We start from the raw sequence: 19318 nt of genomic DNA, 5'->3' as shown, positions 1-19318 counted from the left end.
TAATCAGTACAATTCAGTTAATTTAATATTGATTTTGAACTTACAGAAATAAAAACAGTTCCCCTAGAATAGATGGTATTAATTTATATACCTGAAGTCATGAAAACTTTTTAAGTGGTAGGATTATGAGACATTACCAGATAAGATTCTTTTCTTACAACAAGGCTAAGCCGTAACTCCCAAGTCAGTTGATTTAATACAACTTATAGAGCATTAGAGCAGGAATAAACGCCTCAGAGCTGGGCTAGTTAATTAACAAAGGTTGGGAGAACGAGACGGACTGAATGAGTGAGTGAGAAGGAAAGAGCTGGATAGTAAGGCGGAGCAAGTCGGGCTTCTAAGTAGATTTCGAGCACTTGAGGCGGTGTAAATGAAATGCGGTGCTTCCCCCTCTGGAAAAGCGCCCAACGCAGTCGTTGTTGATTGCATTGGCAAACGAAGTGAGCAGATTTAATGAAATTTAAAACGCTGTCCGGAACTTGGCCAAAAGGAAGGGCCAATGCAGATTCGCAAGGTGGCCAGGTGGTCAGGGGAAGGCTTAAACCTTGGCCACTGCTAATGTTAATTATTTCAATGGAACTTATTTGCCGAGCTTTTCACTTTTCCCAACGATTTTCTGCATAGTTGGGCTAATGAGGATTCTAGCCTTCGGCACTGCAAGTGGAGCATAAGCATAAGCAGTTAGGGAAAATGGTAATTAATATGCTAATCGAACCAATTGATGGAGAAATGACTTAATGGCCAAAACCAATGACCGATAACTGCATCAATATACTGGCAATATCCATGTCGACATGCCGCAAAACCAAATATCATTCAAATTGCGGTCTACGCAATCAAATTTTCACACACAGAAAAATAAAAACGATACAAATTATCAAAAGCGTAACAATTTTTGAGTTGCATCCTTTTGCGGCCGTGGGGATCAAACAGCACTTGTTGACAGAACCGCCCGATTTGGTCATATCCCTCTGATAAGCAAACATATAGCAAAACCGCATTTGTTCCGTGCCTGTTTATTGCCAAATGTGCAATCAACTTTTTTGCTGCCACATTTTTCAGTTGCAAAACATCAACCAGATGCACATTCCCTGCAGATCGTAGGCTGATTCAAAAATATTTATTTTCGCATGCGGTTAGCAGCATGAAAATCATTTGCTTTGTGAGCAGTGCGCAGTCAGGCTTAATTTGTTTAAAAAACATAATAGTCATTGTGCAATTTCCGAGCAGAGAGAGGCATTAGAAAAAAGTAACCTTTGGTCGGGTCTACTGAGCTGAACCAAGTAATAAATGCTTTTGTGAGCGTACATTATTTTTTTAGATGCCAATTCCAATTCCACAGAGCACAACAGGCCTGTCTGCCTGACCAAATAGTACAAAAAATACAAATTAAATTTTCATATGAATTATTTTGCAGGTCACGTACTGGGAGGAGTTGGGCCTCATGGACAGGACATGCGAGGTGGGGTCCCAGCGGGGAATTGACCATTGATACGTATTATGTGACTGGCTGACCAAACTTCATTTCCTCAGCCTGCCCACACGATTTACCATTCCAGCCCACCCCTCCCCCTCGGCGTCCTGTGCCAAGGACCTCCTCCTCCCCCGTTTTACCACCAGCAGCACAGCAACTTAATTGCTTCGCCTACGTCAATGCGACAAAACGGCAAAAGACATAATTAATAGCAGTGGGAGGGGTTGGGGGGGGCGCAAGTCCCTCGTTTATCGATTTTCAGGCCGAAAAGAAACTCCGAACTCCGCTGAAGGCAAAGGACTCGACTGCGCGTCGCAGACTCACTCAACTCGCTGGCAATTGGCCTTTGGCCATAAAGCGTTCTAATATGCGCTTAAGTAGTCAAAGCCCAATGGCAAACCGAGGGAAGGCGGAAAATTCGGGGGAAATGCGGAGTAAACAACGTCGTGTTTGCCCGCTTAAATTGTTTAAAATGTCAACTTGATTGCGCCTAATTAAATGCCCAAAATCCTCGAGGAAAAGAGACTCGCTGTACAAATTCAGCGGGCACAACGAGCCATGGCACACAAAAACTTTCATAACAAGTACAATGAAAATAATTAACAACTCGCACAAAAACTCAATCGAAAGCGATGCCAATGAGACAGCACAATTAGCCTGAGGGGATTCAGTTGTTGGAAGAGAAGTGTGGCTTCAAGGGGTTATTGTTAAGTGCTTGGCCACAGGAATTGGTTAGACATTCAATTCCAATTACTCGAAGATTTGCTGCGTAGCAAACGGGGAATTAGTTTGAATGATTTAGTTAGAACAGGAAAACCCAAATGAATTTATACTTAAATATAAGTTAGTTTTATTTTATATTTGCAGGTATACCAAGCTAGGATTGTTTGCAGTTAGCTGCCCCAATTATTTCCAAATGTCTTTTAACAGAGACAACGAACTCACTCGTTCATCAATCACAATGGCAATCAAAATGATTGCTTAATGGGAACAAGCGGACACTTAAGTTGGCAAACATCTGCCACATTAAGTTGGAAGTCTTTCAGATACGAACTGCAGCAGCCTGATGTGATTGCACTTGAATTGAAGGCCCAGTTGTCGGAATCACTCAAAGCAAAAGTGGGGCAATCAAAATGTGGCCTAAATAAAAGTTAATGCCAGTAGCAGTTGCAGCAGCACTAACAGTAACTCAGTTTAATATACACACATGTATGTACATATATGCGCAAACCACTTAAGATACTAAAGAACCACAGCTGTGGATCGGCTTCTCGACTGCAGTCGCCCACCATCGGCCATAAATCCCCTATTCCTTAGTCTCATTTCTTTATATGCCACTGCCGGCTGGTTTCCCTTGTGGCCAGGGCTTAAAGCAGCCAAAGTTAAGCGAACATCAAAAGCCAACTAATTTGGCTGTAAAAATAACATTAAATCACATTCAAGAGCAGCGAATAAAGAAGAAGTACCTATTTATATATGTACGTCTGTACGTACATAAATATATGTTCGTATGTACTCGTACATAGATAGAGGAAAATCGAACACACATGTTAGGGTTGCGCCGAGGTATCCACGAAGGTTGCTTACCTTTCGTCGACGCTCCCCTTTCGCTTTTCGCCCCATCACGATTTGGTCTTTAAGCTTATGTTGCACTTGACTGAGTTTTATGCTTTGATGCTCAATGATTTTATTATTAAAAGCAACTTGTCCCGGTCCAAGGAATCTCCCCCTGGACTGCCACCGACTGTCTGCTTCGCTTCTATCTTTTTTGGGGGTTGTCTCTTTTAGCCACCCTTGGTCTAGACTCTTGACTCTTAGACTCTAGACTCTGGAAATTGCCAACGGCTTTTCCGGCTGCAGCACCTTCACCTTGGGAGTCGCTTAGCTGTCTAAATATGTCACTTGAATTTGATGACGGCCACTTGCGTAGCAGCCATGAACAAAAAGCAGGAAAAACTGTTGCCTCTTTTCCACTCACACACCCACGCACCGACACACCCACCCACACATGCGATTAAGTTTCACCCTCTTCGGTTGAGCTGAGTTTTCTTAAAATATTAGTTCCCTTTTCTTTCGCCCGGTTTCCTTTTTTTCGCTTGCCTTTGTTTGGGTCGCGGCTGTGGGGAAATTGTTTTGCTGCTTTTTATTGTCATCTTTGTTATTTGTTATGGCCACCCCCTGCCACAGCCACCCACTTTTCCGCATCCGCATCCGCATCCGTATCTCTAGCTGTTATTTGCCCAGACTCAGTTACTGCTACCTCGGGCCATACTCGCACATACTCGCATCTGAGGGCCAGGAGCCAGTTGTCATGAATAATGAAAAAGCAACGTGAATATATTTCCTTAGGTAGTTCGGCAGTGTCGGGGGATCGGCGGAGGTGGATTTGCCCAAGGGGGGAAGTGGAAATGTGGAAAAATATTCTATTTCTCACAGAGTATAGTTCATATCGGGGAAATGTTACTATCCCATTTCTTACATAATTAAAGAGCTTATGACATGAAGGGCACAAATTGCAGATACACTTTGAGTTGACCTGTGAAAAGAAACTATCTTATTTAAGTCATAAGCTTTTACTACCTCCATACCTGTTACTCGTAGACTAAAAGAGTATACTAAATTCGTTGAATAATAAGCAACAAGGAGGTGTTCCCAACCCTATAAAGCATATATTTATTCTTGATCAGGGCCAGTAGTCGGAGTTGTGCAATGGGAATTGGAGATATGTAATCTTTAAGTCTTCAATTATAAGATTTTCCACTGGTTTCTCCCTAAAACAAACTCGACCGGTTTGCCAAAGTCCTTTCTAACCACCACCAAATGAATTCCTGAATGGATTTTTTTGAAGAAACCCCTCTGGTTTTTCTATTTGCCGTAGTTTTGATGTTTTTCCGCACTCAAGGAACGGTCCGTTTTCCTTTTTATTGCACTGCCTTCGATGGGCGCGTTGCTGTTTGCATTCCAAATTCCTTCGCCGACTCGTTGATAAAATCGAAATCAGCTAAGCAAATAAACCTCAATAAAGGAGCCGAAAGTGTCAATAGATGGGGACTCCATGTATTAGAGAATGGGGAGGACGGACGACTAGATAAATCTCAATGCTAATTAAAAGCGAGCTGCGTAAACTTTAAATGAACTGCCAGCCGGAGAGGCCAAATGACAGTCAATGTCAGATGAATGCAAAATAAACAAAAAGCAACGAATATTTTTCGCTTAATGAAAAACTTGGCCCAACGCAACGAAAAGTTCAATTCAGGCAAATGTCAGCACAGACAGCAAAAACAACAAGAAAAACAAGAAAAACAACAGCAACAGCTTAGGGGGCGGATGGGGCGAGTGGAGAGTTAGGGGGTGCCCCCTAAATGAAAACTTTTCCCCAACCAAAAGAAAAGGCGATGATATTCGGAAGAGGGCAGGAAGAGGGCAGAGCAAAGAGGTCGAAGGACTGCAATTTTAGCCTCAAACCAAAGACAACCAAAATGAGTCCCGGATGTGGTGCAAACAAGAAAAACAAAAATGCTAAACCAACAGAATATCACAACAAAACCGGGCAAAATATGTTGCTGTTGGCCTGGCCTGGCCCTCTGTTCAAACCGCAATACAGATAAAGGCCAAATTACTTTCTGGCCAAGAAGTTGCCGCCACGAACCGCAACTTGAAAACCATCGGACAAACAAGGACCCCAGCCTGGGTCATGTTGTACTTTTCCGATGAGTTTATGGGCGGCGATCCTTCGGGGAAAACTTCGCCGCCAGCTGGAAAACCTGCCCCAGGGATCGGGAAAGCGGAAAAGTCTGGGGAAGATTGCTCTAGTGAGTGCGATTCGTAAGGATCCTCGCTGAAGTCGCGAAGAGGACGGTGGGGAATCAAAATTACTGACAGCCACGAGACAGGAAAGTTTTTACGGCTCAAACGAGGAGTTCATAATGCATAGAACAAAGTATTGCTTTAATTTTTGAAAAGAACAGTGACAAAACAAGAGAATGGAATTTATTTTAAATAATTGCACAAAGAAGAAAACGAATTTAAGACAAAATGATACCTTTGGAATTATGTGAACTTCAAGGGATTTACAAACATTATTACAAGCACGAACACTAAAAATTAATGCATTTGCCAAGAAAACCAAGCAAATGGTAAATATTCCCCCCGTAATCCCAAACTTGCTTCATCTACTTCGATTAGGAAAGTTTTGCCTTCGAGCTTAATCCGAGTTAAAAACTTCACCTGCAATAATCATTTGCTGTTGGCCATATAAAGCAGACATTAAAGTCACCTTACAGACCTCGAACCGAATGTAACCGCAAAAACTGGCACACAACCAAGATCCGAAATCCAGCAGTTTCCCATGGCAAAAACCCGTAACCAGACAATGTTCGTAGATGGCCCACTGGAAAACTTTCCCATCTCCGGGTGTCCGTGTCCTGGTCCGCTCTATCTGTGCCTCTGTTTTCGGTCGCAAATTGCAGTTGGAGCTCGGTGACAACCACAAAAATAAGTGTTTACAGCATTGATTACAAGAAATGGGCGGCGGTAGTTGAGTTGAGGCAGTGCCTCTGACATCAGAAGCGGGAGTGGCAGCGTTTGATGTTGATTAGAGCTGCACCACGCCGCAAACATTTTTGCATCTCTCAAGATAGTCAGCTGGGATGCTGGCACTTGAAGAATTTAGAGGGATCAACACAAAGTAAGCTATATATACTACTAATATACTACAATCAGAAACTATTTGCTATTATTTTCATCCCTGAAATGCTTTGCACACCTCGTTGCCAATATGTTGGAGCACATAGGTTTTGTTACTACATAAATTGCCATTCATTTTCCTCAGTGCACTCCCGCAGTCAGTTAGCGTGTCAGTAGTGCCAAGGGATTGACCAAGTCTGCTGCTCGGGGCCAATGGGGCAGGATGCGGGGTGGCTTTGGCTGGTTTTGCGGGAATTGGTTTAGGTGTCAGCTCTGCGGCCGCACACAATTGACAAACAGTGAAACCCTTTTTGTGGCACTTCCGTTGCGTTTGTTTGCTAGTTTACAGCCCTATAACCGCCATCCCATCACCCGCCACCTGCCACCACCCACTACCCACCGTCCACTTGCATGTCCTTGCGCCTTGCTGCTGCCGGCTGCCTGTTGTGACAAAAGTTTATACCCCAAGCATTTGAACTGCATTTCATTACGGCAAGGACCCCGGCAACTGGCACTGCAACTGCTTCTGCTCCAGGACTTATTGGCCAGGGGATGGGTGTTACGGGATGTGGGGGAAGCGGAATGCAAATGGTGTTGGCGCCATATTGAAAGCTTGGCAAAACTCGGCGGCCCATGCAGCCCACTTTTTCCCCATTTTCCCCCAATTTCCACTATTTTCCGCCCTCCCATTTCCATGGCCCGCATTTGCAGCCGCAGCGTCAGTCTTTTGAGGTTTTGCGGGGGGATCCGGGGGATCCGCAGGGGCTGGAAAACCCCCAACGAAGCGTATAAGTGGCCCTTATCCCCAGCTCGAAGTTGGGGCTGTATATTGTATTGGCAAATATTCTCATGACAATAGGAATTTTTATTGAATTTATGCAAAAAATTGCAAATTTCATTTGCCACTAACACAAAAAGAGTTGTGTTCGCAGTGTGTGTAGTGGATGAAAAACAACAAAAAACAGGAAAACATTTTCCATATTTCTGCAGTACTCAGCAAGTTGTTTTTGTGTGTGTGTCTAGCTAAATTTTTTGTTTATGAAAAGTGGACTGTACTTTGCGAATGGAAAGTGACACTAAATGAAATACATTCGTATTTGATTGAAATTTGAAAACTAAATTATTTAACTCTTTGTTTATGCTTGATATGCTTTTATTGCTCTGCACAAGTTAGTTCAGATGAAAATGATTTCCAAATTTCACTCGCGATACAAACGCCTGAGAAAGAAGCAAATAGTTCTGCTGTGCATTCTAAAATTCAGTTTTAAATTTCTCCAGGAAATAGTCGATGTATTTTTGATCCTTCGGCGATCTGTTAAGCAGTCTGGCATTGGCGATAGCGATTTCAAACTCCGACTCATTGTTCAAACGCGCAAGAGCTCCTGCTCTGTAGAGCCAGGCCCTCAAATGGATCGGATCGAGTTTGAAGATGACATAGTCCAGGTCAAAAAGCGCCAGTTTGAATTCTCTTTTCCTAGGATTAGTGGGTTATAGGTGGGTTCATAGGTATCCTACCGAAGCTACTCACTTTATTCTAGCCAGAGCCCGGTTGCAATAAAGAACTGGCGAGTGGGACACATACTGAATTGCCTTTGAGTAATAGTAAACGGCCTTTTCATAGTTGGTGCGGCGGTACTCCTCGTTGCCCAATCTGTTTACGGAGGGAAATACATATATATCTTAAATATCTAAAATATATTTTCACCTGCGGAAACTGTCTGCAACAATTTCGCGATCTCGTCGAGCTTCGGTTCGATCCTTTGGCGACACGTCCACTTGGCGCATGAAGGATATTTGATTGATATTCGACATCTTTTGCACTCTCTTAAAGAATCGTGAGGATTTCTTGCGAATGTCGCGGGCAATCACCGTGAAGTTGGTGTTGGTAACCCCTTCGGAAGGGTCTACCTCCGGCTTTTTCTCCTCCTTGCCCTTGGTGCCAGTGCTGTGGGAAAATCCAGTTAAGTACGGAGGTCAGAAAAGAGCAATTTCCGGTAATACTTACTCCATTTTATTGGCATTCTGAAGGTCATCCAGATGCTTCATCACATCCATGAGCAGCGAACGTTGAGTCAGAAAGCTTTCGTCAGCATCCATTTTTGTGTTTTTTGAGTGGTTTTTCGAGTCGCTTTTAAATGTTTGATCTGTATTTGAAATTCAGTGTGTGAATCAACTGCCAGTCGAGACACTCATGTTTTTCCAACGGCCAACTTGGCTAATCTTGTCGAGAAAGCAATTATCATTAGCTTCAGTCTAATGCCTCCTGACTCCACTTTCCTTTCCTTCTCTTCCCTTCCCCACCCTGCTTGCAACGTGCAACATGCAACATGTGTATGCTGGCAAATTAGACAGACAAGCCAACTGACATCTGGCTCGTTAGCCATGGAGCAGCCTGTGGTTTTTCGGATTAGCTCAATTAAAATTTTGTGGCATTAAAATTGTCTTGGCAGACAGCAGTGGCTGGATTCCGTGTGGCATACAAAATTGTACAAAATCCTCATGCACCCACCGAAAACTGCCGCCAATCCACACACACACCCTTTCATATTTATTTTGGCCAGAAATTATTTAATTGAGTTTGTTTGAAAATTTCTTTTAAATTAAGAAACTTCTTGCACGTGACGTTTTTTCACTCTCGCTGGTGATTCACAACTTTATTTGTCCCTGTGAAAAAGGGTAAGTTGGCTGCCAGGATAAAACTGGCAGGATTGTCCGCACGTGCCACCCAGCTGCTAAAGTTTGTGCCCCCTTAGATTTATCTCAATTTTTTATTTTTCTTTTATTTTCTGTGTCACATCTAGGTTAATCAAAATGACTATAATCACGTGAAATCTCTCATATGTCATTGCCTGTGGGAGCTCTGCCAATTTATGGATAAAAACTCATTAAAACTACATTATTTTGCTGCACATTGCAATCGTTTGTGTCCATTTATAAAAATGAAGAACATAAAAGAACGTAGCCTCAACATCACAGCATAGCTAACAAAATAAAAAATGAACCTATTTTTCAAGTTATAAATTATCGAAGGCAAATTATATTGAATTCTCTAAACAAAACTTTCTGCGTCGAACTAAATATTACACTTTTAAAGCAGTATTTAAGTTTTATCATTTTTTATGAGCACACCACTTTGACGCATATTATTTTCAATTTTTGAATAGATGTGGCGCACGTCCTGCTGAATTTGCTCATTAATATTGGTTAGGAGTCGCTGAAGCTTTGAGTTCCTAACCCAAGACGGTCAGTGGCACAGTAACCCACTGCGTGTCTTGCAGCACATCTTAACCCACTGAACGCGAGAGTATATGCCGAGATATGAAGATAGTTTAATGCGGTCACTAATGTGTTGCCTAATGCTATTAAAGTATTCAGAGTTAGCAGTAGCCCCAACCTAATATCGAAGTCAGGTCGGTTGGTAGGGATCCACGAATGTGTTGAAGTTAACTTCAGTGGTCTATTTTTCGACCACTGCCTCTCAGTGGGTTAACCAGAGATATGGCCTCCCAGACTAAATGTGCGAACACTGCAAAAGCTTGGCATAGTTACAGGCGATGCTGCGATGCTGTCACGCGGACATTGATGACTGCGTTGACAAGTTGCTCGGCCAGCAGGACGACAACAGCGCCAGGACAGGATGGGATACGTGGGGATACGTAGGGACAGGAGGCACGGCAAGGACGTGAGATCGTCCCTGGAGAAATGTGTCAAGCGCGGCGACTTGAGCTGCATAGCCAAGCAGGAGGTGGCAGCTCGATGGCTCGGTGGCTCGATGGTGCAAGTATTTCTGGCTGAACGCAAAGCTCGACATTGTTTCGAACTTTAAACTTTGGTGGCCCGCTCGCCAAGATGCTTGTTTTCTTCACTCTTCAGTCATCAACTATGTTAAAGTTCCGGTTAAAGTTGGATGGGCTTTCCGTTGCGCTATCACAATCGCTGACCGCCTGCAGCAGTGCGACTTTTCAGCTCACCTTTTCACCTTAGAAGCGAGCGCGAGATACACAAGGGGGAAAATTGTTGCTGAAATGCCGACAAAGCATGGGGTGATATGCACTATTGTATACCCTATAAACTGCTCTAAAGCACTAGGCCATTTGCACGACATATAGGGCTTATTACAAAGGCCTTTGTATTTATAAGCTATACATTAAGTTTGCTAACTACAACACTTGTGCTTAACTGGTAAAATGAATCGCTACTATCTTTATTACCAGACCGTTCGTATACCTTTAATTTCATTACTCATTTTCTAGAGCAGTGGATAGTGCCCTTTGCGCTGTTCGTCTAGTTCCCGAAAAGGGCCTGTGCCAGTCAGGAGTTCAACTCCAGTGACAGGCGGTATGAAGCCAAAGACAAGCAAAGATTATACATTGCCCAGCCGGCGGGCATGCTTTGTAAGCGAGCTGGAAAGCAGGCAAAAAAAATAAATAAAAAGCCGAGCAACAGGGCGCGAAGAACGTGCAGAAATAAATTGCATAAACGCTGGCGCGCGCGGAAAAAAGCAAAAGGCAAACATGTTTAAAATGTTGTTATTCACACACACCGAACTGAAAAGAGCAGGAAAAGAGAGGAAGCTGCGACCGCCAAAAGGACCTCCAGCATCCTTCTTGCCCCACCGCCCAAAAAAAGAGGAAGCCCTTCACTGAACTGACACAAAGATTTGCCTGCGTCCCTTTGCAACATTGTTTGTGGGCCTTGTTCCTTGATTTTGGCCCACTTTCCCTTTGTACTCGCCCCACCCCATTTGCTATCTACCTTTCTACCTCTTGGCGTGGTTTATTTACCTTGTTAACGTTTTTATGTTGACAAACTGCGGAAATGTCGGTGTGTGTGTGCTGCCAAGAAGGCGATGTGAGAAGTGGAAATCTCTGCAAATTTGTTATAAGCGAAAAGTGTCTTACTGGGACTTTGGAAAGATATAACATAAAATATTGAAAAATGTTTATAAATTGCTTGTGGGTCAGAGTCATGCATGCAACTTTGCTGTTGCATGGTTTTTTAGTGAATTAAATTTGATTAAATTTCAAACACAATCAAAGCCATAATATTGTTATTATTAAAAAACTGAAAAGCAATTTGACTACACGAATTTAATATGCAGCAAACAGCACACAAACAAAATTTGAATTAATTTTTGGCTTTGCCTCTCTGCGTACATATATTTTTTAATAAGTTTATCAGGCGAAATTGAACGAGTCAAAGGCAGGCGCTCATATTATACTTATCAAGTATACGCCATGTGTTACCCGCAGCAGAAGCAGCAGCAACGCAACGCAAAGGCACCAAATTAAATGCAAAATTAAAAGTAAGATCAAAAGGATTTGGGAGGCTTATGCGTAGGCAGAGCAGGATGAAAATAAGCATTTTTCAGTTTCAGTTTTCGTTTTTCATTTTTCTCTTGTTTCGTAAATTTTAATATTGCGCCGTAGAATTTGCATTTGATATTTGCATTTTGAGTGTGCGCTGGTGTCCTTTATTGTGTGTGTTTCCCAGCACAGGATAAGCGTATTAACATGCAAGGCATATTAGGGATAACTGCAACACAGCAGACACACACACACACACACACTCGAGTCGGGGGAACAAAACAGGACAAAACCAATAATGCGCATATTAGACTTGATGATGATGATGACAATGATGATGTGCCCACCCCGATCGCCTCGAAGCTCTTCCTTTCTCTTCATACTCTATTGTAAAAAAAAATATAATAAAATTAATAATCTAAACTAAATATCCATCGATTGGCTTTGCATTCTGGAGTGAAGCTGAGATCTCAAAAGAATCTTTTAGTTAGTCTTACTACCCATTTTATCCTTAAGGGTATTCCACGTTTCGATCTCCAAAGTCGAACCTATTGTGGAGCTGCCTTCCCTCCCTTTGAAATGCATGTTGTTGTGGCTATTGTTTCTTTCGAATTGACCGCAGTGAGCTCATGTCGGTTGCATTTTGCTTGTGTGCGAAGCTGGTCTGCATCCCGATGAGTGTAGGGAGGGGGCAGCGGTACCAGATGCTGGGGCAGGATGCAATGGAGCGGGGGGAATCTCTGCCGGACGAGGGCCGGCACTTCGTCTAAGCCAAAAACGTGCACAGTCTCTGGCAATCAACTTTAATAACATCACAGAATGTCAATAAATCCACAAAATGGTTGAGCCATCCTTGCAGTTACTCCCGACTACCTCGCCTCACCTCTCCTCTCCTCTCCTCCTGCGTTGATGTGGCATCCTTGCTGCAGATGATGATGATGATGATGATGACGGGGATGCTGCTGCTCCTGCCGGGACTTTTGCCGATGTCCAGCAAGAGTATCATTAACAAAAGGAACTGCGTGCTGCAGCTGACCGAAAAGAGATGCCACAATGCCGATCCATCTCCCCCTGTCCCCCCACTCCCTGTCCCTGCCCACCGATTTTTCCCTTTTCCCCCAGTGCCATTCGGGCAACCTCTTTTAACCGGATGAAAGCAACTCGAGCTGCTTATTGGATAGTCCGCTCCTCTGTCCACTTCCTCGTCCACGTATGGCCAAAAGGTCTCCGGCAATTGATGGGGAAAATCCTTAAAGTGCTCACACTGAAATCATTGCTAAAACAGAAGCCTGAAATCCTGGACAACAAAGACTTTGGCAGACCAAGGATATTATTCGTGTACGTGCCCATCGTAAAGGGACAACGCTTGCCGGGAATTTAGCAGTCGCATCATCTGTGTATTAAGTTCAATGCTAAGGAGTTTAAAGTTTTTATAAAAAAGCAGTGAGCTTTCCCCAAATCACAGGCAACAAATCAAGAGTGCGCATTCACACCTAACTATTTATTAAAGTATTTCAACTTATCGGTGGTGCAACACTGCGCTCCAGGACCCCCGATTCAAAGCTGTAAATGTGCGGGTATTTACAGAGCACACGCTGACCATAATATATGGTTAAATCTGTGTTTTATTTATCCACACAATTGACAGTCGGCGCGACCCTAAGCACATTTATCATCCAACAATAATCCCCCAATGGTGTGTATCAATTCCGCATTCCCCCGCAACCAACTTATGTCGCCTCGATGGCATTTCTCCTTGCCATCAGCTTTAAGCGACAAAATTGTTTATGATTATCATTTAGCGAATATTTATGGATAAAACGAGGCAGCGAAAAAGTATCTGAATAAATAAATAAATAAGTGCAATATTATTTTCGTATATATTACATCATCGAGTATTTACATTATCTGCCATTTACCGATAACAAAGCGAGTAAAAAATGCAACAGTGATAAATCACTGAAAAGCTTGAATGCTGTGCATAAAAAATGCTTCAGGAAATGCATGAAAATATGGTAGGGCTCAGGCCTAAAACCGCTTTCATGTTTGCCTATGTTGCGTAATAGTTGAATCTGTAATTCTAAGGACTTCTAAAATCCATGTACTTAGAGGAAGTGTGACCCGTTCGAAACACCTCCAATCGCAGCACCTTGCCATACATTCCTCCATGTCTTGGCATTTATTTGAAACCTCATCTCTCATCCTCCGTGGAACTTTGGGGGAAAATGCCTGAAATGTCTGGGAAATGCTTGCGCAATGCATGCAACAAATTGCTGAACAGAGCTTAACCCCTTCTCACATTCGGCCTCTCACCTAATTGTCCAAGTGGAAGGTGTGCCATTTATCATTCTGGCAGGGCCATTTTGTATTGCAGATGGCCAATTTGGTGGGTTGAACGAGGGTAACGAGGACAGTGGAGGTGGGGCCTAGAATATTCGGATGGGAAAAATAATATTTAAGGCCACAGCAAGTTCAATCTTGGCGCAGTCCAATCCAAATTTATCATACGCCCCGTATGCTTTGGCCAATATGTATTATATTTAAGCCGTAAAACTGTGACTGCAAAGCAAAAAGGCAAAAACCAACTACTCCACTATTTGTCCAATGAATGGTCAATGCACCATTGCAGCACCACTTCTCCCTTCTCGGAAACGTGGCGATAATAAATTTATGGAAATGGCACTAAATATTTTATTATTGCTAAATATGCAACAATGCAGTATCGCTTCGGTGTCTGTGCAAACGCATAAAACAATCGCCTGTAACAACTGAGTGCACTGCCAGCAAATGGAGAAGGCCGGAAAAGGGGGCGGAAGGTGGGAAAAAGGTGGGTGGTGGGGTGGACCGGTAAGCCAAGTGCATGAGAGATGGCAACTGCCAACCTGCGCTCGCTGACAATGCATATAAATTATAAATACACAGATACACCTCAGATACGCAATACGCATGCCAGCAGCGAAATGGTGCGAGTCCAGTGGCGGCGAAGGGGAAAGGGGGCTGCTTGCAACGTGGCCAGGCAAAATTTAATTTTTACTTGCTCAAACAGGTTTTCTCTCAACATGAAATTTTTAAAATATTCCAAAATACCAACTGGCTTGTAAATAAAATGAAATTCTTTAATGATTGGTAAGTTATTAAGGAAAAACAGTCGACAAATTTGTATATATTAAGTTTACCCACAAATAAAATGTAATCAAATAGAAATATTTAATTACAGTCACATAAATAGTCAATTTTATTTTGGGAAATATTTAAATTTGAGATCATTAAGTTCAAAAATATTCGTTTAATTAAACACATGAGTTTAATTGAATTCTATATTAGCCAACAACTAATTCCAAAGTTTCCGGCTTACTTCGATTATTGTCTACGTTGCAATTTAACAAATAAATAGTATAACAAAAAGTATATTTCAGTTATAAAAATATAAGTGTATTTATCATTGTCCATTCCAGTGATTAACCGTTTTTAAAATAAAAAGCCCCGATGGTTTTAAATTCCAGGAACCCCTGCGAGCCATTCTTTATCTTCTCACAATGGCTATATGCAAAAATGTGCATACAATTTCAATGCAATTGTTGTCGCTGTGTTTTGGCTGCGGTTGCATTTTGAGTGCGTGCAGGGAAACGATTAAAATTTTAAATTTACACGCAATTGTCCAGTGGCCTTTTGGACCACCAAGTGGGTTGGGGTGGATGGGAGGAGGTGCCTCCAAAGCAGACCAGGCGGAAGTGGCGTTTATGATTTGGAACTAATTGTAGCACTGCACGACCAGCAAACCCGGCGCAGAGTGGAGCAGAAAAATGGGAGCAGAATGGGGGTGGGGATAAGGGCAGTGATTTGGAGTTGGAGTGGGATGGAGTCAGGAGCACATTCTGGTGCGGAAGCCATTCGGGGTAATTACAATTGCATTGCGGTTAACGGGCAAGGCACACGCTAAATCACCAAGTGGCTGAGTTGGTGGGTGGGGATTTTCCAATTTTGAATAATGCAACTGCACAGCCCCGGGCCAAAGGAGAATCGAGGGGGGAATTCCCGGGGGAATAAGGGTGCAAGTGCCTCTGCAGGTGGATCCCGAAAGGCCCCAAGAAGCCCCAGTCGCTGCATAAATCAACAAATACACAAATAGCCTGGCGGGCAAATTGGCGACTCGGAGACTTTGACCACAAAATCTCCCCCTCCCACCATTGCCACCATCCAAAAGTCCGGGAACCGGAGGCACCCAAGCCAATGTCCGAATGGCATCAACTGGCAGCTGGTTCCAAAAGCCATTCCCTTCCCACAAAATAGTCTCGAGCATTATGGAAATCTCTTGTTGACTTCCACAAATGAGCAAATGCCGAAAACGTTGTCCCATTCTCGAGTCTCAGACATATGCGATTTGCGTATAAATATTTACGCGGCTTTGGCAAATTAATGGCCTCCCCTCCACTTTAAGTGCGTCTTGTGTGATCCTGCTCCATAAATATTGGGTTTGGCTCAGTTTTCAGGCGGAATGGATTTCTTATTTAATGCACGGCTAAATGCCATGGAGTCCTAATTGTTATAATTGCTAATTTGGCAAACACAAGATAGTTAATGGATGTTAAATAATGTGGCTACAAAGAAGAAAATCGTAGTTTCCTAGCTGAGAAACGGGTATCAGATAGTCGGGGAACTCGACTGTAGCGTTCTCTCTTGTTTTGAAATAACTCCATTCAATGGTAGAAAGCAATCTGCAAATCCTTATTCGAATTTGCTATAAAATTACAAATATTTAATCAGAATGGCAACACATTATTTAAAGCCGCTTTCCTCAAATTTTACACGCTTTTATCTGATTACAAATTAATGAACTCCGCGCAAATATTTCATTATTATTTTGCGATGTCATCGTTTTGTTTGAGATACATTAAACAACCGAAAAAATGTGCATTGTAAACAAGAGATGGGAAGTAGGCGAAATTCCTCGTTAAAGATTTAGTATAAATTATTCAAAATGCACAATGGACTTTCTATTAATTTATGCATGCCCGAATATAATTAATAAATGCATGCAGCGCCGTAGTTTCTCCACCAACTAACAAATTAAATAATTAAATGCGATTAAACATTTTTGCCTGCTTAAACAAATTGGAGCGAGTGGTTTGGCCAAGAGGGAGAAGTGCAGATAGAATGCAAATCGAATTAACAAATTGTGCAGTCATTCAAAGCCAGTGTGGCCTTGGTCGGTGGAAAATTCAATCAAAAATCTGCAAATTGCACACGGTATGAAAATAACTTAATGAAAAGTGCACGGAGCTGCAGCTTCATTAAATTCATTTAAAACATGTTAGAGGTGAGTTAATGGTGTTCGCGGAATCAATTTAAAAATATTCCATGAACAAAAAATTATAAATTAAATGGGTTCTTGAATTTTAAAATATTTGCGAAACCAAAATAAAGATCTGCGAGGCTTTATCTTCTTATTATGCAGAGCTTAAAGTTTTAAATAGCCAAATTATCGGAAATTGTTTTCACATTTTCAACTTCAAAGAGTTCTTATCTGATTATCACTGCCGTATTTCAATAAAAATTTGTCAGCCTAAAAGCAGAGCTCCAAAAAAATGAAGGCGATTTCGAGTTGACAGCAATTTGCTGCCGGTTAAGTTGAATTGAATTTTCTGCGGGTCTTCTGATTCGAACAATACAAAAGGATTTCACAGATTCACAGATTTGTTTTGCTGTTGTTTCAACGGATTTAGTCCCGTCTGTCTGCGCACCGCCCCACCACCTCACCACCCCCCTCTTCTGGCCTTTATCAGGCTGATATGCATATATAGATTTTTCTTTAATTTTATTGTTGCTGCTGCCCAGACGGCCAAATCCAAACACAGACGGCCACAGACGGCCATTCGCATAGACAAATAAACAAATCTCGTCAAGTGCTTGCAACGCACACAGCGGCACGTGGATGCAGATATATGTATATCCTTGTATATGTGTATCTACATGGCTACAGAGTATCTGGCGGATGGCGAATGTCGGATGGCCCGGCAAATGTGTTTGCGTTTGTCACTTTTGGGGCTCTGCGGTTCGAGATTCGCTGGGTGGATGGTGGATGGTGGACGGTGAACAGCTATGGGGTTTTCCGGGGGAAGGGGGCGGAAAAAGCGGGTAGCTGGCTTAGCGAGCGTCAACATTTTGGTAACACACACTTACTCACTCGCCCGCCCATCTCAGTGGGCCACTCGATCCACGCAATTAATTTCTGTATCACAGCGCGAGAGCAGTTGAAGTGGCCAAGTGGGTTGGAGGTGGGGTTTTGGGCGGCTTAGAAAAAAAAGATGGGGTGTCGTCCAGCAGGTGTGAGTTAAAAATTCCACACAAGGGCTGCGAAAAAGGGTATTAAAAATGAAACCAAAACAAACAGCCAACATCAAAAGCTGCCGAGTGGCGCGACAAAAGGCAGCTGGGCAATATCCGTCCGCCGTGACCACCCTTTGCCCCGCATCCCCATTTTCCATTTTCCCCATTTCCCACCATTTTTGCGGACCGCCATGGCTGTCTGATTTTTAAGCTGATCGGTTTCCGGTTAAGTATATGACAGTTGCAAGGTCCGTTTTGTAACCAAAGACCATGTCACACGGGCAATAGTCGCGTTTGGGCTAGAAGTCCTCGAGTGGTCTGGAAACATTTTTGAGAAGGTTTAGCAGGTGCGAGTAAGTGGAAGATACCGTCTATGGTATCCGATTAAAGGACATTCAATTTCCTCTAACGAAGTTTAATTGCTGGAAGGGATCCAGTTAAATCAACTCGGATTTCTATAAAAGAAACAGTAGAGTTAGAGTTAGAGTTAGCACAGGAAATAATAAAGGGCGCCCATAGGTAAATAATAATGCATGTCATTAGCAGCTTTAATTCGGTTTCAGGTTTTAAACAGAACTTGAAGCTATGCATATGCATTAGACGGACAGCCACGCGACCGCGAAGCCCAAACCGCCAACCAAATCCCGCGTCCCAAAACAAAAAACGAAACCCCCGCCCAAAGCCACGCCCCTTTCTCTGTAGAATTACCCCTTTTTTTGCCAGCAACCTCGCAGTTTTGGCCAACAGCGAAAACTGATGTTTTTCACGCGCGAGATTTACGAGCGACGTGCATTTCGGGCTACAACGTAAACGCACTTGACGCTCTGCGCGCCCATCTCCTTCCCTTCATCTTGAATACTACCTCTCTATGATTGCACTGAAAGAAAATGCCTAGAAAATTAATGAAAAATAACAAATAAATTTTGAAAGACAACAAGGCGTTTCATGCTGTCATATCTAAGTCATAACAAAAAAAGGAAAACGAGATCCCAATATTTTTACTTAGTAACTCAGCATCGTTGTGATACTTTATAAAGGGCGATATAATTTCAATTAAATACTAATAATTTAAAGACACATTTTCTCGGAGTGTCCCGCTTCGGTTTGAGTATGTTTATCTTGGACTGTGGCTCCTGCTCTGCGGATAGGCCTTTTACCATATGAGGGAACAACAAAAATGCGGGCAGCCGCTTGTACAAAACTTTTGCACAAAAATAAAGCAGTGAAATGCGCTTTTGTTGGTTCGCTGCACAGGGTTTGGGGACTTTAAAGCATTCATTCAAGTATCTGGCCGGGGGAAAACATTTAATTTTAAGCGAAAACAATGATGGCAAACGTTTGAGAGCGATGCACGCGAACTTACGGCCAATGGGCAACATTAAAAACTTCCGTTTCCTGTGCTGGCAAACAAGCACAAAAGAAGTGCAGCGGAAATTCCACAAAGTTCAAACAAGAAAACCAGCGAACAGGCCAACAAACAAGCAGGAAAACCGCCAGGCAAACACTAACAGCATTAAGGAAGAAG

General features: G+C 42.8%; 1 protein-coding gene across 1 annotated transcript; it reads right to left on the bottom strand.

Annotated features, from left to right (window-relative positions):
* Positions 1–7297: 7297 nt before the first annotated feature.
* LOC122621416 (tetratricopeptide repeat protein 12) lies at positions 7298–8344 on the bottom strand. The gene is made up of 4 exons (XM_043799268.1): positions 8166–8344; positions 7866–8105; positions 7689–7811; positions 7298–7634 (listed from the first exon to the last, which is right to left on the bottom strand). Exons 1-4 carry the CDS (start codon positions 8255–8257, stop codon positions 7412–7414), a joined length of 678 nt encoding a protein of 225 aa, XP_043655203.1. The 5' UTR covers positions 8258–8344; the 3' UTR covers positions 7298–7411.
* Between the last annotated feature and the right edge of the window lie 10974 nt (positions 8345–19318).

Source organism: Drosophila teissieri, chromosome 3R, assembly GCF_016746235.2.
Source record: "Drosophila teissieri strain GT53w chromosome 3R, Prin_Dtei_1.1, whole genome shotgun sequence".
NCBI lineage: Eukaryota > Metazoa > Arthropoda > Insecta > Diptera > Drosophilidae > Drosophila > Drosophila teissieri.
Note: the sequence above shows the minus strand (reverse complement) of the source record. Positions and strands in the feature narration are given on the sequence as shown.

What these genes read in the sequence shown, in the direction of transcription:
- LOC122621416 (XM_043799268.1), bottom strand. Translation starts at nt 8,257, where the DNA reads ATGGATGCTGACGAAAGCTTTCTGACTCAACGTTCGCTGCTCATGGAT. An exon ending in CAGAATGCCAATAAAATGGA is followed by an intron (nt 8,106 to 8,165) that starts GTAAGTATTACC and finishes ATTTTCCCACAG; the next exon opens with CACTGGCACCAAGGGCAAGG. An exon ending in CGGGCTCTGGCTAGAATAAA is followed by an intron (nt 7,635 to 7,688) that starts GTGAGTAGCTTC and finishes CACTAATCCTAG; the next exon opens with GAAAAGAGAATTCAAACTGG.